The 19959-nt window shown below is 37.2% G+C and overlaps 1 protein-coding gene across 6 annotated transcripts in view; it reads left to right on the forward strand.

The window, feature by feature from the left end:
* CACNA2D3 (calcium voltage-gated channel auxiliary subunit alpha2delta 3) overlaps window positions 1-19959 on the forward strand; it is a 396804-nt gene that overhangs the window by 175898 nt on the left and 200947 nt on the right. For all 6 annotated transcript variants that reach the window (XR_005602956.1, XM_039558917.1, XM_039558915.1 and 3 more), the window contains exons 7-9: window positions 505-565; window positions 652-802; window positions 9249-9323. Coding sequence is in view for 5 of the 6 variants with exons in the window: in XM_039558917.1 (XP_039414851.1) it covers window positions 505-565; window positions 652-802; window positions 9249-9323 (287 nt within the window). In the remaining variant the exon portion in view is untranslated. The remainder of the gene's footprint in view (window positions 1-504; window positions 566-651; window positions 803-9248; window positions 9324-19959) is intronic.

The following is a 19959-nucleotide window of genomic DNA, read 5'->3' on the forward strand; positions in this document are numbered from 1 at the left end:
AAGCAGGAAGAATTTTTTTTTTTCTTGGAGATATTTTTGTCATATTTTTTCTGACCCACAACCAGGAGATATTATCTCTTCATAGTGATGTGAGTGAAAATTCAGAGTACGACCTGTGGGTGAAGCAGGTAGTGTAACAGGAGCTGCTGGAGGCAGCCGTGGGTAGGAAGTGCTCAGGGTTTGGAAGGGACTTTGCAAGATATGATAAAGCTTGCCAGCACCAGACCAAGTACGACAAGAGTTTTGTGAAAGTAGTAAAATGGACGTAGTAGGCCTGAAGAGGTTTTCACCTTCAGTGAAAGGAGTGAGGGGAAAAAATTATTTCAGTTTTTCTATTTAATTAAAAATTTTTCCCCCCAGTATTTCCTATGTTATAATGGCAGTGCCTGTTAGATTAGACTTAAACCCCATTAACTGCTACTTAGCCCCAATATCATAGATACATTTCAAACAGGTATTGTGAAAATGTAATTTAATATTTTATTATCATTTTTTTTTAAACAGGAATTAAATGGGAACCTGATGAGAATGGTGTCATTGCATTTGACTGCAGAAACAGAAAGTGGTAGGCAACAGATGACTACCAGTGTTTAAGAAATTTGAAAGGATAAAAAATTCTGTATTTCAAAGAAGTTTTCTCTTTTGTCTCAGGTACATCCAGGCAGCAACTTCTCCAAAAGATGTGGTAATTTTAGTGGATGTCAGTGGCAGTATGAAAGGGCTTCGCTTGACTATTGCAAAACAGACAGTTTCATCTATTTTGGATACCCTTGGAGATGATGACTTCTTCAATATAATTGCCGTGAGTGACTCAAGATTTACTTTTTCTTACTACTATTTTCTTCCATCATTTCTTGCTATCCGTCATGTTTTCTTTCACACAAGTAACTTGAAAAATGTTGCAGACAGGTGATGGATAAGATGACATCTGGTCCCATTGGACAGACACTGTGTTTTTTTGGTGCAAGGTTCTTCAAGTGTCAGAGATGTCAGACTGTTTGTCTGTGACTTGCAATTTGAAACCCCTTAAACAAGTAGTCTTCATTCTGGGGTTGCAAAAAGGAGTAATATGGTTTTGGTTTTTTTTTAGTTTGCTTGAACTTTCTAAATTATCTTAACTTTTAACTTTGGGATGTGTCTGCCTTCCCCCTGCCTTTCCCCCTCAGCTTCTGCAATACAGTGCAAATTGCAAAATGGGGAAAATAGAAGAATTAATAGATTCAGGTTTTAGCTTTTGCTGAGACTTGCATGGCATGCAAGACATAACTCCTCACAATGCTGACATAACTGCTCAATGTGCATGTTTCCCTTAGTGGGGATCTGAAATCTATGTATGTTTAAGTTGTGTAGAGGGGTTGCTGGTGTTTACTAACAGTGAGAAATCAGATCATCAGGACTCCTCTTGTGCATGGTAGTGAGTTTTCCATGGTACAGGTACAAATTTTAAAGCTATTACGAGAAGCTGGTTTTACTATACTTGAAAGTAATGGGATTATTCTTGTGGCTAAGGAAGACTTCAGCAAGTCCAAAACTGACATCAGAGCTATGATTTGCAGGGGAAGAAAGGGAGGAGGAATTGCTTGCTATATAAATTTTCTTTTGCTGGTATTCTCTTGCTAATACTTTATAAATAAATAGCTTCCTCCAGTGTTTAAATGTCTTCAACTTCTTGAATATAAGGAAGATTTTGGCCCTTCTTTTTACTACAGGTGAAGTGTCCTTTGTGTATTAAATTAAATGACCCCAGAGACACGAGCGAAAATCATTGAGATGGTGTAGAATATGAAGGTTTTGTGCATGAAATATATGTACATATACTGTATTTTTAACGTATGGAAAGCAGTCTGGACTATCTTTCATATTAATCTCCTTGCATGATAATTGCATAATTAGCAGAAACTCACGTTGTATATAGATATAATTACATACCGTATCAAAAAAAGATTTACTGTCCTTAAAAAAAAAGTGATTAACTGTAATCTAAATAACTTCTGGAAGTTGAAAGAATGTTTCAACTAGAGTAATTACTAAGATGCCTGACCAGCCAATTTTTGGTGTATAATCTCTCTTTGTCAGTAGTTGCAACAGTAACTGTGAATTACGTAGGAAATAAAAAGAAAAGTTGGCTTTTTAAGTGAAAATTTTACTTTGGGAAAATCAAAAGGCTCATCTATAACAAAAAAATGTAAAAACATACATAGCTTGAATCCAAACTAATGATTTTGCCTAAGTAACACAGTGGAAATACTGTGCAAATACTTTTTAAAAAAGCAAGTATGAAAAAACTAATTGTCAATTTAAAGTTCATTTGAAAATGAACTGAGCTGTGAGTAAAACAGCATCGAGTCACAGAATTTTGGTCATAACTTTTTGCCAAATTACACAAGCTTCTGATCACTGATTTAGTGTTGAGAAAAGGAAAGACTCACCCACCTGAGCCGTCCCTCCCTGTTTCCCAGGAGGAACTTGTTCCCAGCACCTCCCTGGGGCCAGTCCCAGCACCTTTGCTGCCCTTCCAGTCGCTCCTCTCTCAGGCTGAGGAGCAGGAGCACCTGAGGTGGCCGAGCCAAGGGCTGGTTTCCAGCAGCAGCTCTGTCTTTGCAGCTTCTCACTGTCCCTCCTCACTGGTCCTCCTTGTTGTCCCTTCAGCCCTGGTCGCCCATGGCCACAGTCCCTCAGGGGTGTCCCCACCTCAGCCTGGCTCCCTCAGTGGTGTCCTCACCCCAGTGTGGGTCACCTGCAGCCCCTGGTGGCCAGCAGCACACTCCTTTCACCATGACATTTTCCCAGCTGTGTTTCCAGATGTTTCCAGCTGCTGATGGCTCCTTCCAGGTGCTGCCTGTGTGGGGGTATTGCAGCCCTCCTGCAGCGCTTGGCTAGTATCAGAAATTCTGAATTTTTAGAAACAAACTAAATCACTGTTGTAATTACAGCATTTGTCTGAGGTAATTTTTTGCTCTGTAGGTTCTCTCCTCTCTAGAACCTCTTTTAGGGTGGATATATGTGTGTTTGTTTAAATAAGTAGAACTAGCAATGGAGAATGTGTTTTTATGCTTACTAGCACAGCTGTTTGCTTTCATTAGGACATTGATGTGCAAATGTGAACCTGAAGGTATTCCCATTGAAAGAGGTACCACAGAAATGCAGGGGGAACAAGGAGAGCATGACAGGAGTGGCAGTGAGGGGGTAAAGCACTGTCCTGTTGCCTTGGAGTTCTCCTGCAGGAAGAGTTTGTGGGGAGTTGTTTTGTACTAAGACACAGAATCATAGAATGTGCTGAGTTAGAAGGGATCCATTGGCATCATCAAGTCCATTTCCTGGTCCTGCACAGGACACCACAAGAATCCCACCATGTGCCTGAGAATGTTGTCCAAATATTGCTTGAACTCTGTCAGGCTTGGTGTTGTGACCACTGCCCTAGGGAGCCTGTTCCACTCTTCAACCACCTCTGGGTGAAAAACCTTTTCCTGGTATATAATCTAAACCTCCCATGAACCAGCTTTGTCTTGCTGTCCCACAAGGCAAAAAAAAAAATAACAATGTAAAGGAACAACAAAATTGTTTTCTTGAAAATGTAACAAACTAGCTAGAGAGACCTGTGCTGTGAAGAAGGGAGTGGGCCTTTCATTGAGGAATGGCACAGGTAGGCTGGGGCAGAACCATGAACTGCTTTCAAAATGTGGTGTGTGAAAGACACAGAGAGGGGACACGGTGAAGCCAGTCACTGTGATCTGCGTTGTCTGCAGAAATTGCTCCCAAAGCATTGCTTTGACCAAGTGCCAGCAGGGCAAATGAAATTTGTCAAGAGCAGAGAAGATGTTTCAGTGATCAAAACATGAGACAACAAAGCCCACACAAGAGGCTGCTTGGTGTGAAAGCACTGAAAATCCCATACAGCTTTTATCTATAGACAAATGTTTGAGTGAGATTATATCTTCCTCTTTGTAATTCAGACACAGCCTGCCGATGTGACAGCAGTTTCATTTGAAGGTACATACACATATGTCAGTCCAAGAAATCCCCTTTGTAACACAGATCTGTGCTCGTACAGCAAACCTCTGTCTCCAGAGCTGTCCAGCTGTGCAGTGCATGCAAAAATAGACCTGCTGTGCTCACATGGTGGAGGCTGAACCTTCTCACAGCACACAGCTGATCCTGGCTCAGACCGACTGCTCTGAAAGGCAACTCCAAATTGTTTCTCTGTGAGGACTCCTGGGCATCTGGAATTCTCAGACAAATGGCCAAGTACTTCCCTCTCTCCCCAGACCAAAATTTGAGGTGGAGTAGGAGCTTTATTTCTGTGGGAAATCTGGACAAACTATGTGTACTTAGCATACTTAGATGAAGCAAAATTTTGAGCCTGAATGACTGTGACTGTCAGGAGGGCTTTATTATGCACAGTGATTAACAGAACGAATACACACATGTATTTCTGTATACCTTTATGTCTCTATATATTTATATATCAGAAAGCAGAATTCAGTGCAGGTTTTTCCAGAGAATAAACATAAAAGGATAATGTTAAAGATCGTTTTAGCTTTCATGGTTAGCTTGTTGCAATATCCATCTGAAATTGATGGACAAGATGATTGAATTGCAAAAAAATTATTGAAATATAAGAGCAATTATTATGTGCTGCCTGTGTTAAAATTTAAGGTCAGTTCACTGGTGCATGAACAGAGATATCTGCAATAATAAGAGAAAAGGCATATTTTTACAATTCACTTTGAAGTACAATTCCAAGTCAAGCATTAAATTAACAATATTATCATAAAATGAGTACTAAATTTTCCAAATGCTGAAATTCTTTAAATGCTTTTATACAAACTCTACATGGAATTAGCAAAATATTAACAGAGCCAAGAATGTTAAATTAATTTTACTGCTTTAGACACACCCTTTTAGCAAAATTGATTAGAATAAAAATATTTTTTTATTCAAAAAAGCACAGTAGTATAGCTCCCTGTATTAATATGTAGAATTTTCCAATATGGTCTCCTTTTTTTTTTTTTTTTTTTTTTTTTAATTCCTACAGAATAGAGCATGGATAAATTTACTTTTCAGCCTGCCTGAATAATCAGATTCTGTAGAGCTGATGTGTGAGCAGGCTGACAAAGAGAGGCAGCCAAAATGAACCTCCATGTGAAGTCTTGGAGCAGTGGGCTGTGCCTGTGCGCCACTTGTTGGGCACAGTAAACTATGGGAACATCAATTCCTTTGGTTCCTTTTCTGGATTGACTTCCTAGGCTGGGCTGAATTGGATATTTGAGTATGCTTTAATATAATGTGAAATATTTTATCTGTGTATTGTTGCACAATAGATTAAATTCACAAAATGTGAATTTAATCTATTTCTGTGGCCCTTGCTCCAGGCAGCTTAAATGTGACAAAGAGGAAATATGGCAAATGCTAAGGAAAATGTATACTACTTGTGTAGGTGTGCTTAAACCATATATATCTCATTTTCAGAATATGAATAGTATCTTATTATAGAATGTAGGCCAGCAGCTCTCTAAATAACTATATGGTTTCTCTAAGTCCACACTTTAGCCCACTTACATTTTTATGCCTGTTGTGCAAAGAAACAAGTAGAGGGACAAAATAATGTGAACTAATAAAGCAGATAACTATAACTATGCAAATAAAATAATAAATATCAGTGTAGTTACATATTTAAATTACAACAGTAGACCAAGGTTTTCAAGGGGCCCAGAAAGGAAGGTAATTAATTTTTACCTCCCTTCCCTCAGCAAAACACAGGCTATTCCCAGCTGTTGTGCAGGTATCAGCTCTCCCAGCTGTCACAACTATCACATGCAAAGATGTCACATGCCAGGGTATGGAGGAATGGGACTGTGTAACACTAGGAAATATGAGAAAACAGTGTAATGCAAGAATTCTTGAAAAGCCAAAAGCAGGCTTTCACTGAGATAAATTAACAATATATCTATACTGGGCATTTCTGGTGAAGTCAGCAGTTGTTAATCAGATCAGGAAGTTATTTCACTAACTACAAAATTTTGAATGTCTGAAAAACTGCAGGACTAAGTCCAAATTACTGATGAGGTAGTGGGGACATGGAGGAGGGGAGAATTTCTCCACTTTTTGCACTTTCTTTTAACTGTGCCAGATCTTTAAAGGCATCGCCAATATCACTGTAAAACACCCTAGGACAAGGGCAAAGAAATCAAATAAATGCTATGAAGCACAAGTTAGGTGTTTTACTAGAAGGTGGCAGTTGTACTAAAGATCTTATCAAGTGGATCTGCAAATTTAATGCTCGAATTTATGCTTGAATGCTTTCACATGTTACATCAGAATTCCAGTTTTCATGGGTTTAGGCAGATGCTCTTTTAGGAATTTCATTAGGAACTGAAAGAATTCTATTCAGTAAGTTTCTCCATCTCTTTATATTTGAGATTTTAAAAAATGATTAGAAAGTGTATCCAATTAGGAAAGAGATAAAAACTAAAATAGATCCTTAAAATGCAGCCTTGGAAGAATTCAAACCATGAGAAACTTCTATACCTTGTCATATAAAGATTTTTCTTACTGTGCTTTCATTGTATCTGCACAGTAGATGCACAACACAGAGAACACTTCCAAGTTATGCCCCTTATCTTAGAATATCATTACATAAAATATTCCTTTAAGTGTGTTGGCACCATCCAGCTGCTTCTGCCATACATACCACATTGCTTAACATATTTTCTGATAGTAATAATCAGATTATTATCAGGGTGATTTATACGCCACAGTTGGAAATAGTGTCACAATGTGTCTGGGTTTCAGAAGGATCAATATCTACTTTTGCTATGCAATTGTTCTGTCTATGAGAGAATGAAAACTTTTAATTACACTGTTTTGAAGCAGGTTGCTTTAAAAGGTGAAGTGACTTGAAGCATGACCTCTGTGAAAGTGTGGGCATCCTTTATCCTTCACAGCTGTGTAACACTAAAGGCTTAGTGGGAAACTACTGGGAATCTCTCTGGCTTGTGATGCAGCTGCAGTGTCTGTGAAGAGCCTGATGGCATGAGTTACTCAAAATAGCAGTTAAACCTTACAGAAATCTAGTGGACAGAAATTACAGCTATTTAGATGCAAGGTCTGATAGAGTAGGAAGTTGTTTCATCTCTTTGCTGGTGGTGGTAGACCTTTAAAAAAATGTGGTGGTACTGAAACATTAGGAAACCTTGAGTTTACTTTCACACAGGTGTTTGAGACATTGTCTGAGACAGGTAGGCTTTAGCATTTTACTGCACGTTGGCCAGTTGCAGACACTGTGCCTGCTATCATATAAAGATAGGGATGCATGCTCTTGTGGTTTTCAGTGACAGCTATAGAAACCAAGCTAAGAACAGGCTTAACTGGAAAGTATCTTGACTAAAAAACATATCGAGAAAAACCTGTGTACGAACAGGAAAAACCTTGGGAGTAGGGGCTGGTCTACCAGAGTCTGGTACAGATTTTCAGTATTTTATTTTTTAAAATAGAATGGAGTAGGGTCTTGACTTTGGACTATAATAAGAGATGCTGTGTAGATTTGGCATTATTATTTTGCAATGACTCTCAGGAGATAGATTGGAAAGCAGTCTGAAGAGAGAAACTACAGGGGAAAGTGCAACATTTGTCAGATCAATAAACTGTTATGAGACTGAGATGCACATGAGACTCTCAGTGACTCTAAACTGCTCTAGAAGCCTTTGCCTTGTATTTTGTGTAACCTTTGGAACAGTACTAAAGTCCACTTGTTCTCATATATTGAAATAACATTGATAGCAATAAAATAATTAGGCAAGCTTGCAAATCTGCTGCAGAAATTGTGTAAATATCTTTCAAGCATTTTTGCTTGTTTCTATATAAACAGTTCCTATGTTGATGCTGATATAAATCATCTGTATATCCAGCAATAGTAAGTTACTCTGGATTTTTATTCCCTTATAGCTGAGGACTGAGTCTGGCAGAGTGCCTCAAGAATAACTTCATGCAGTTCAAATTAAATACTCTTCCCTATGCAAGAGTAATTATGTGGTGATGAATGTGTTGAGTGGTGCACTGCTGGAGTGAATGGTGACGACAGGTGTCCAAAGTGGATCAGGTTGCAGGGGTCTGTGGTGTAGAGAAAGGCGTGGTGTTAAATTGAGGAGAGTAGAGCAAATTTGGAGCTACAGGCAGAGAGAGACAGTGAGAATTCACAGTGACAGAGACCCCTGTCTAAGCTTTTTGTTATGAGTCATTTGTTGTAGGGCTTTCCTTATTCCCACTGAGGTGGAGGAAGAAAGGAGTAAATGCTTACATTAATCTAATGAAATGTTTACCCTGGTTGTTTTTGTGTTGTTTACTGTGGGTGTTCTGATTCACTTAATCCTTTATGGAAGGGTGAAACCACCTAAAGCCTAGATGCAAAGACCTCACAATTTGATCTGTGATAACTTGTAAAGTTATCTACTTCTAAAGTGGAATAAATTAGCAGGAGAAAGAATCAAGTTAAGGCTCTATCTAGACAACGATTTGTTGAAGGTACTGCTTTATTAATATGACCTGTATTGAAAGGTTTAAGAGATTTAAGCAAGTCCAAATTTCAATCAATCATCCATTAGTGTTCAAGTTCTACTGACTGCAGGTTAGACTTCATTGTTTTTAATGCTTAGGATGCTTCTGAATGTAGGACTGGGCAGTCTAACCTACACCTTGTGAGCAAAACAGATAATTCCTTCAAGATCTGTCACATATTCATGACTGTGTATAATAGCCACTCTGCTTGACTGAAATTTTGAAAATTGTCAGTCATTTACAGGATTGATTCAACTTACAGGTTTTTTTGGTATAGGTGTTCCAGTAGTAACCTTTTAAAATGTTACACAGTGCCACAAATATTTGTCAGGAATATTTTTATACCTAGCAAAGAATTGGGAGTTCTGTTTGTGATGTATGAAATATGATATCTTAATACTATCCAGATTTCAATTTGAGAGATATTTTTGCCAGCTAGTTGTATATAGTACCCTTAAATCCACCTGAGTTTTGGCATCCATTCAGTGCTCCTTTAGGAGTTTAAACCTCTGAAAAATTAAGAATCATGTAAAAGGAAAAGAAATACCACCGCTAGTTCTTAAAAATGAACAAAATCCTTTTGTTCTTGCTTTCTGTGCATGTTTCATTCACTGTAGTTCTAAGTCATTAAATTGACTTGTATCTTCCAAGCTTTTAATTAAATTTTTCATCATACTTTGTATTTCTCTCTGTAGTATAATGAAGAACTCCACTACGTAGAGCCGTGCCTGAATGGAACATTAGTTCAAGCAGACAGAGCCAACAAAGAGGTAAGGAATGAAAGTTACAAAACAGTGGAAAGCTGGGATGCAGTGGGTAACAATGTGCTATAATGATCTTTTCCTAGTACAATGCATTCCATTATTAAAATTTATTAATTATTCTACTCATGCCGGTTCAAAGGAATTTTATGTGACTCAGTAGAAAGAAAGAAATAATCTCCTAGTCAATTTGGTTGAATAAACTTAATGGAAAATTGCAGGAGTCATTGAAAATATACTAATTAGTTATTAACTGTTAATAAAGTTTGGTCATTATTTTAAGTAAAATATTTCAACCACTTTAAATTGAACCATGATTCTGTTAACAAAAATTACTGAGGAAGAGATTGCATTCTTAACTCAAAGTAACACTGAAGTTGAAACAAAATATCCAAGCTAATGTAATACTACAAGAAAGAAGAATTTAACGTTCCAGACAGGTCTGTCAATGTAATAATGCACTCATTTGAGAACATTTTGTGAAAATGTTCAGATTAGTTACATCCTGCTGGAATTTTTTAGGGAAAAACACTCATTACAGTGACTACAGTGCAAATTTTATTTGAAGAGAAATTGTGGTATGAATCTGCAGTGCGAAGTTTAGTTTATTGCCTGACAGTTTTCTGCAGTGGTTCTGTGCAGGCATTGCTCTAACACTCTTTAGGAGCTGAGGTAAGATTGTTTATGCTGTTATGAAATAAGGTGGTTGAACAGCCCCATGATTCTTGTAGAGGGAAAGACCTGTAGAGGGATTCTTGTAGAGGGAAAGCCACCTCTGTTATTGTAGAGCTTCCTCCTTGCTAAGGCTTCCTCTCTTCTTAAAGTAGTTTCTCCATCTGCCCTGAGTCTTGCCTGTGGCTGGAGAGGGCAGCAGTCATATGTCTTTCCTTAAGTAGTTCTCTGTTTTTACTGAAGGCAATCAGAGGAGTTTCAGCTCAGCCCTGAATTCTGCTTAACACCCAGTGTGATAGTTCATTTGTGCTCAAGTGGTCAATGATCTCTTACAGGAAGTGGAAAATCCAGCTCTGAAAACACACTTTGAAGTGTGTCAGTGCTCGGTCTCTGTATGTTTACCAAGACAAAATTATTTCTGATCTTGTTATGCTGACCTTTACTCCACTGTATTACTCCCAAGAGTTCTTTGCATTTTATCTATGTCCTACAGAAATTATTCTTCATGGGCTGCTTCTTTGATATACTTGATATTTACCACTGTAGATATCTAAATATCATTTGGTTGCTATGTGGGCATGAATGGTTTTTAATAATTTGCTGTTGAAGTCCCTTATTTGTGAATTGTGATTTTCTAAATGAGCACTTTATTGTGGGTGCATCAAATGAGCCACATGAAATCTGTGCAAGTTCTAGATGCAGATCTGAAGATTCAAATGTATTGTCCAGATGTCCTGTCTGGAATTAATCCCACAGTTAACCTTTCCATCATTCTGCAACTGATCAAAATGCAGATTACCCCACATCCATATGTTACTTAATGTCGGATTTGTTTTAATTTAATTGATCAGAAAGTTTTTATGCCACCCAGATGATGCTCAGATTTTATGAACAGTGCTCAATTTTTCAAAATAGTTAAGTAGAAGTTCATATTCTGTTTTTCAGAATAAACATTGATATAATTTCTGGTTAACGAAATGATTTTATTTATTTATTTACAGAGTAATTTTGTACTTTGTCTATAAATTGAATAATATATGCAAAATTTGGGGAAATAATTAAATATTACCTTTTTTCTAGTTATTCATATAAGTGAGCTAGTTAATGTTCTTTCCTTGAAAGGCCAGAACTGGAGAAAAAACTTGAGATAAATAGCATGTAATAATTTGGTGCATTTGTATATACCATGACTTTGCCAATCTTCATTTCTTTCTTATATGTGAGCTTTTATGTTCTTATATCATTTTTCTAGATACTGTAATGAGGTTAAAAATTTATCTGCCTAAACACTAGAAGGCACAAAATTTCCATTGTCCCGAATATAGCTCAGAGTACAAAGTAAAGATTGTCCAAGGAGGTGGGCAGCCACTTAATCCTACATGAGTAATTCAGTTATCATGGTCCTGAACTCAGTTAAAAGCAGCCTTCTGAAATAGCTGATACTGTTCTAAGATGTGATACTGTGTGATTTGACTGTACTGACACAGCAAATTTACCTGGGAGCCTCATCAAAAACTCACTGAATCAATTGGAAAAGTTTCTTTTGAATTCATAGTTTTTTGGCCAGGCCCACAGAAAAAAGATGTCTTAAAATGCTGTTTGTGTGCACATTCCAAAAGTTGTCCAGAGAATTTAGCGGTTTTTGGAACTTATCATAAGTATTCAACCATTTGGGTTATAACTTTTATTTCTGTGAGTCTCACAGATACACCAGACTTCTCCTGTAGTTCATTTAATTTCTGTAATTGCCATGGGTCCATTGTAATATCAGAAAAAAAGTAGACAAAATTACACTTTCTCAACCATTCTTACAAGGGAAATACTCCTTTGCACGTTCACTGTTAATAATAACTTTTTCTTTTCTTTTTTTTTTTTAATGATAAAAAACCCAAGAAAAATATCAAGACAAACACTGTGTTCTGTAGCTTCTCCAAGCAGTCATTATCAGCATGTGACCATGTTTCTGTACTGGTAAAGTAGAGCAGGAGATTGACAGGCAAAGTTTTGATATAATCTATTGTTTCAGTTTACATATGTCTACACATGCCTGATTTTTTGGAATTCCAACATAGGTCTGAAAAAGTAGCTATATACTTGGTTCAGAGCTTTCTATCCTTCATTTTCATGTCAAGTGTTCACCTCAGTTAAATGGGAGCAAGGATGACCACATCTGTTGCTACCAGTATAAGCTTGATTAGCAATAAAACAAACACAAGCATTCAAAAAAAGTTAGAGTGCTTTTTTTCTTTGGCTGGGAAATATCTATTCCCAAATTATAACTTTGAATAGAAACAATTAAAATTTACTCTAATGGTATTCCATATTGCTATCGTTTTCTTTTATGTGGAAAGAGGAGATGTATGATGCTGATGATTGCAGGGACTGAGTTTTTAACTGTTCACTCTACCACTCTTATGTTTCTATTCATAATCCTGACCTTTCTTAAGACACCTATCACTTAATGTAGTGTTGTGGCTGGAAACATGCATGGAACCAGCTTTACCAAACTATCAGTTTAAACTTGAATCTCTACCATTTTGCCATTTTGGGAGTATATTTCTCTCTCTCTCTTTTTTTTTTTTTAACCATAATACATGAGTGTCAATATAAAAAATCCCATTAAATGACCATTAAGGAAAAAACATACATGATGTACACGGATGCACACCCCAGTTCTTTCTAACTGCATCTTGCTAGGTTCATCTGACATCACTTGTACCAAATAAAGACAGCTCTTAGAAGCAGAAATAAGAAATTACTTTGAGATATTTGGAGCTTTTATTCTCATGAGGAAAGCAGCTGTCTCCATAACTCTCCATAACAATTGCTCTCACAGGGTCAGTACCCCAGTCTATATTTTTCTTGAAAGTATTTATTGGAGAGCTACTTTGGTGTCTTTCTGCAGGGCTCAGATGTTTTCAAATGGAATCTTTCCACTCTGAGGGTGTTACTTAAACATGATGAATGTCATTCTTTGGATTGCGTTTAATCTCTAGACTTTAACAAAAGAAGCAGAGAATCCAGAAGATTAGCTGTCCTTATTACTTGCACTTCTTTTGTAGTGAGCTAAAGGGCAAACCAGGCTTCTAAGCAGAATAAATAGGGTTAAATTATACTAACTTGGGGCAGCTGGGCTATGGCTGGGTGTGGGGAGAGACCAGGTCCTCTGTTTTAGGGAGAGATGAGTGTGATGTTTGCTCCTGCTGAAAGGGTTCTGTGGTGCCAGCACAAGCGGCTGCCCTGCTCATCCCGAGCCCCTGCCCAGCCACAGCCTTGGCTTTCCAAGGCTCGGGCATGAGTGGATCCTGAGTTTGCCACCCGCAGCAGCCTCCTGCCTCAGGCAGCTGGGCTATAGCCAGAGCTGCTCTGTTCCCATGCACAGCCTGTCTAGGTAAGGCGAAACCTGGGAGCATCTTCAGGGAATGGAGAATAAGGATCTTTTTTGTAGGCTACAGGAAACAGCTTTAGCCTCAGGGCTTAGAGCAGCCTGGGAAATGAGTGCTTCTTAGTGGTGTTGGTGCTGAATATTCAGTGGGATTACGGGTAGCAAATGAACATGCTCTTTCTTTCACATTCAGCGATGTGTTGCAGGAACTCTTACCCATAATGTTCAGGGAATGTAAGGGGCTTCACAACGCCAGACTTTCAGAAAATTCAATTAGTCTTATAAAACAAGGAAAAAAGAAAAGCTGTCTGGTTTATACATTTTCTCATTGAAACACTTACTCTTGATCCCTTCCCCACCTCTTCTCTTTTTGGGACGGAAACAATATTGTAAACACAGTGTTAATTCCACACATTGGCTCTAGAGCACTCACCATTGTTTTCTGGACCACAATGTGGGAACTACTCACCTAAAAAAAAAAAAAAACCCACTCTCATTAAAGTATGAAAAAGCATTTAAAGCATTGTAGCTCTCTTATATCCTCTCCTTGGTGACACTCTCCTTTCAGTAATGTATCTTAGTTTCCTGTTGCAAGCACCAGGAAAGATATTATGAAGCCAATTCCTGTTTCATCCCCCTCCTTTCATTTTTCTCTGTCTTTCAGGTAAGAACATGTACCTGACATTAGAGTAAATCTGTACAAAATACACACAGAGGAAGGAAGCCGCCTTTCTCTTGGAATAACATCTCAGTTGTTACTGATGAAACTGCATGCTTTTCCTCTAGAATGTGCAGTCTTTATTCCATTTGCATCTTTACTTAAATTAAGAGTTAAGATTCAACTGGAATCTCTGAACAGAACTCTCTTATCACAGCTATATTTAAGTAAGCAGTGAAAAGTCAGACTTCTTAATTTATATGGTAATGGAGCTCAAGTTATCCAAAGATTCTTGATCCTGCATTGTTTTGTTAAGTAAAGAGAGCAGTCAGACAGAAAAGAAAATATAGCATGAGTACTTTTACCTTTGTAGTGTTCAGCCTTGCTAAATGAAGGTTTTGAAGACTGGTACAAGTTTCATAGTGATTGGTGTAGTGAAAGCAGAAATTTTTTTTGAACAAGCCTCATCATACCTGTTAGGGGTTACTCGATCAAGACCACTCCCTTGTTAAAGCACTAATAAATGTCCGGAGTATTACAGTAGCTTTTTGAGGGACATCAAACACATTTAGGATAATTAAGCATTTTAAAGTTTAACACATCCATGTGTTTTTGCGATGGGAAAGGAGAGAAGGTTGGAGAAAATAGGTTTTCAGCCCTGAATCTCTAGCATGTAACATGCTTTTCTTTAAGAAAGTGTGGAGATGCTTTGAAAGAAGTAATGGTTCTAAGCATCTAGACCTCTTCCCTGCCAGCTTAAAGAACAGCCAAGTAATGCAGTCTTGAGTTGGAAATCCTCATTTATTTTTTTTTGCTGCTAGCAACAACCTACAAGGAGGAGATGCTAGTATAATTTGTATAATATGTTTAGACATTTCCACATGATTTGAGCAAGTTGTTCTACTACTTTTTTGCAAAACTGCTCATTCTTTAAGTGCTTGTTTTTTGTAGCTTTCAGAGCAATGAAGATCTAATTGAACCATGAATTTCTGTCAGGTACGACTTCAGAAAACATTCTTCTTTTCAGAAACCTTATTCAATGGAGTTTGCTTGATGTATTTATAAAAGACAAAGTTACAGCTTCAAATATGACAGTGATGTGAGTGGTGTTAATATATGTACTGCCAGTTTTACTAAGATACACAGTAAGCATCCCAGTACTAGATTTTTTCCAAGACACAGTGTTTCAGCTTTCATTTTACAATAGAAGAATACAGTAATTTGTTTTAGGAATAATTATATTGTCAGGTGATATGGCAGGTGTCACAGTGTCTCCACTTATTTCTAAAAGTTTTTACAGCCTAGCAATTGCCGTAAATTTTTGTGTTGGCACATACCTGCAGGGAAGTTCAGTTTAGATGTGTGGATATTTTAAGCTATCCCTAATTCGCGGAACTAGCTTTAAGTTTCGTTTATCACAAAATTTAAATCTGTAATTACATTGGGTAGCATAACTGAGGTTGAAATTAATCTATGATCCTAAATGAGGTTTAATAATATAGAATATGCAAGGTATATTTGAATTTTACCAGACTATTTTATAATTTGGCATTAGAGTTAAACAGCTGCTACCTTGAAGTGTATCAATTTGCTATACACAAATTTAAAAAAGAGTGGGAAATAGTTCAGACACTATTCTGTCACCGTCTGCACTTTCTCCACAAATTACAAACATGTGGAACTGCCTATTTTAATACCAGTTTTCTTGGGCCAAGAGGTTTTCATCTTTGAGAAACTCCATGTTACAATTTACCTACCCCGAAGGAATCGGATGACAATCTGATTTAATGTAACTCCAGATCTGAAGTAACAATATTACAATATACATTCCTCTTCTATATGTTTTTTTAATGTGCTATATATGGGTTGAGGACATTTCTCTGTAAATGTTTCCAGATGAAATATATCATCTTCTAGATGCACAGATAGGCACAGTAACTCCAAACTAAATCAAGAACTTACCCCAGTGTAAATTCGAATGACAGAAATAGACAGATGTAGAATATAACTTCCAAAAAGCTTTTATTTTTCTATGCAATTACCAGAAATTAAATAACCAGAAGACTGATTCAGCAAAGAAGCTGAGTGAAATTGCCAGTTAGAGGTTGGTAAATACAAATTTTGCATATTGAATTTTATTTAAGCAAATTACTTTTGCGTATTTATCTATCCATCTCTGTCAGATCTCAAAAAAAAAAAATTCAATTGCATTGCTTAGCTGTTAAAAACCCCAAAATAGTAAAGTCTTACTGAAGTCTACTCTTATTTTAAAACTGTCAAGCTGTTATAGACCCTCAAAATTTTCAGTAAGCCCCTGACCACTGAAATTTGGTCTGACATTTTCTATTGCAGTAACTAATTTACTTAAGAAGAAATTGGTTTTAATCTGAGTATATTGAATCTTGGGCTCTTTGTTCAGCATTGTTTTCATGATGATTTTTTTCCCAGAAAACCCCCTTTTCCAACACAACGTGTTGGGGGTTGGATAATCATCACCAGCAAGCTAACCTCTAAATGCCCTGACAAAGGGTTTGGAAGGGGGGGGGTGATGCCTAAATGCATTTTACGTTTACATTTATCTGTCAGTACGTGTGGGTAAACTTTCCCATGACACACAAGTGAACATCAGTCTCCCACCTCACACAGGCCTTCTGATTGCTGCTTTCTCTTTCCTGGTTTGTGTGCTGATGTAGTCCATCTTCACAAATCTGATAAATCTTTGCCAAGTACGTCCCAGGATCATTTGGAGTTACAGCAAGTGTGGATAGGCAAGGGAAGTGATTCTAGAAGCAGCCAAGACTTGCAGTAAAGCTGACAAGGAAACCTAGAGGAATGCTGAACCCATTAATGATGCTTTTCTGTAGGAAGCTTAACCTTGTCAGACAACTAATAGTGAATATCATGCTTTTCCAGTGTAACTGTATAACCTCTGCTGCATGTATTTGTTGTGAACTCTTCCTTTTTGGAACCAGTGGAAAATGCTTTATTCATTGGCTTGAATCCATGGTCCTGTGCCCCGTCTAATTTGCATATTCCTACTCATCATAAGTGATACCTTATTTTCAGTAAACATAAGTAGGTTCTAATAAAATGTTTGTGCAGGGTACTGGGACTCCTGTGTGGCATATTGGCTTAACAAGAATGAAATAAAACTTTGTTGTTTGTAAAAAAAATTAAACTCAATTAACTAATTCTGAAGCCCTAAAGCAAAAACCAGTAATTTTTAAAATGGATTTCTTTTTTTAAGTGGGAAGAGTGGAGATGGAGACTTGATTTGGTCACTTTACAACAGTAAACTTGCTATTGGTTTCCTTCTATTTTGTCAGTGCCAGAGAGATATAATATAAAGGGAAACAAGTTTCCAGGACATCCAGGAGAGGGATCTTCTATAAACCATAGCAAGCTCAACTTATTGAGTGATATATCTCTATTTGTGTGGATTTAGGTAGTGTTCTCATGTTAAAATGCATTAAAACACCCTGTGAGGTCTTGTAGACTCTGTGCCAATTAAAAGGTGAGCCAAGCTCACTGCTGTGACAAGCTTTGTCATGATGCTGGGGAAAAAAACCATTGGTATAATTCTACAGATGTTTGCTACAGTAAACATGGGTGCCAGGCATTTGGGATTGCCTTAGCTGGCAGCTTCTGTGATTTTTTTTGTGTTTGTCTGAGATGGGCTGATTGTTACAGCTCTTACCTGGCATTGGAGAATTGAAACTTGGTTCTCTGTGTTAATGTATCATTACCTGCTTTCAGATGTGTTTGTTTCCTCAGATGTCAAATGAAGATGGCTGCACTTTGGTTTTTTCCTTTTTTTTTTTTTCTTGTTTGGAAAGGATAAAACTTTGAGGGTTATGAGGTATTCCTATATTACTGTAAAGGAGGCTGAAGAATTTCCCTGATGGTTGTTCAGACACTGAGCTCTGTTGTTTGCTTGGAGGGTGACCACTTTCCATTTGCTTCCAGACTATAAAAATTTGTTACCTTGTGATCATTTTCTAATCTCAATAAACCTTGTGAGGCCATTAGAACAGCCTCTAAGATAAGAGATCAGTAAAAGGAGTTGCCTTGAAATTTCCTGAGAAATGCCACCAAATTAGTAAATTATTCTTCAGGTTTTCTGTGGGCTAGATAAATCAGTGTCTCATTTTGGCTACAAGTTTGATAGCTTCTGCCATGAAGGAAAAATTCAGTTTCACAGTTTTCTGGCCTTCATCTTGGAAGAGTTTTTAAATTGCCTGCAATGACCTGAAATCAGGAAAGGAAAATCAAAATCAAATTCTTGCCTGCATTCAGATTGCCCCCTCTACCTCCCTAACTTCTCCTGTGTTCTGAATCATGAAAGGTGCTCTGAATATGTGTCAACTCTCAAGCACAGATTTGCTGAAATAAATTTCTTAACTTGAATTATTTAAATTCAGTAACTTTTGAATCCTAGTAAATCAAAAGTAGGAAACTGAGAAAAGAGCAAAACGTGAGTTGCTACCATATTTTGAGACACAATTTTACCTAATCCCCAAAGTATGAAAACTGTAATCATCTAACCAAGTATGATCCCAAATCCTTACAATTGTTCCTTAAACTGTGAGACTAGAAAAGGGAAATACACCAGGTTGTACCAAAAATGCTTTCAACAACCTCATTATAAGAGAAATTCCAAGTTCAATCAGGATAATTGTTTATGGATTTATCCTCTTGTTCAGTTATGCCAAAGCCATATGCAACAGTGGTGTGATTTTAATGTGCTGTTACTTGAAGAGTAACTGTCCCATGACACGCAGAATATGAAGGACATAAGAACCATCCTGGGTTTCTTCTCATTAAAGTTCTGGAAGACTTCATCCTGATTTACCTGCACATGTGGATTTGTATCCTCATTCTCTTCAGCTCATGTCTTTCAGATTCTTCTGGATGATCACAGACACCTCCCCAGCTGACACACTTCCGTGCTTCCTCACACAACTTCAGTGGGGATCTGACCCTGTAATTTTGTAATCAGACATCAATGTCTGATTGTCATAATTGTGTGCCTAATTTGCATTCAGAATTACCAGGATTATGCATGTCAATTAGGTATATGAGTCTACAAATAGATATTGCATATTCTGGTATTTGCACACGGAAATTAAGCATACAGTTCCCTGGGAATGTTTGTGCACACAGTTGGACATATACCCAAGTCAAACCCTGGGAAATTCAGATATTAGTCTACAAGGGCTCCAAAATGATAGCAGAAAGAGACTGAGATAAACCAGTTTATTACTAAAAAGAGCTTTTTAAGTTGTAAAGGTGAAGTATGCTTTTTGAGTCACTAAGAGCAGGAGGCTCCTGCTTCTTGAGATGTTTGGTTTCTGAAAGTTATTGAAAGTGGAATTCAGGTGGTTTTTATCTCATTCTGAAATCACATATTCTTTTTTTTAAACTGATATTTCAGTGGTATATTTCTTGCCCTGACATTTTTTTCTCTACTTGCTGGATTGAAATACCCTTTTCTGTTTTGTATTGCTTTTGTGCTTTTTAGCCACTTGTGAAGACTGAAATAACACTTCACAAAAACACTGCCTCCCCTGCTATTTCCCACCACACAGATCTTCATTTTCTTCTTACAAATTAATAGCCCTGTATTCCTGTGTAGAATAGTTTTTTATAAATCTAATATTAGTATTGACACTGATAAACTGCATTTATACTGCAATGACCTAATGATTACAGTCTAGCATCTTCTAGAGCTATGTACTCTCAAGGCTAAATTTCAGAGAGAACTGGTTTTTTTTAAGTATCAGACTCTAAAAACCTAGAGGGAACACAGTTACAAATTATATAAAATTACTATATGAAGTGAAAAGAAAACATGAAGATCTCTAAATAGAAAACAAACAAAAAACCAAAGCAAAATTATTTGATTGAATAAGTAGCCAAAAAGGTATCTT

The sequence above is a fragment of the Corvus cornix genome, chromosome 12 (assembly GCF_000738735.6).
Source record: "Corvus cornix cornix isolate S_Up_H32 chromosome 12, ASM73873v5, whole genome shotgun sequence".
Lineage (NCBI taxonomy): Eukaryota > Metazoa > Chordata > Aves > Passeriformes > Corvidae > Corvus > Corvus cornix.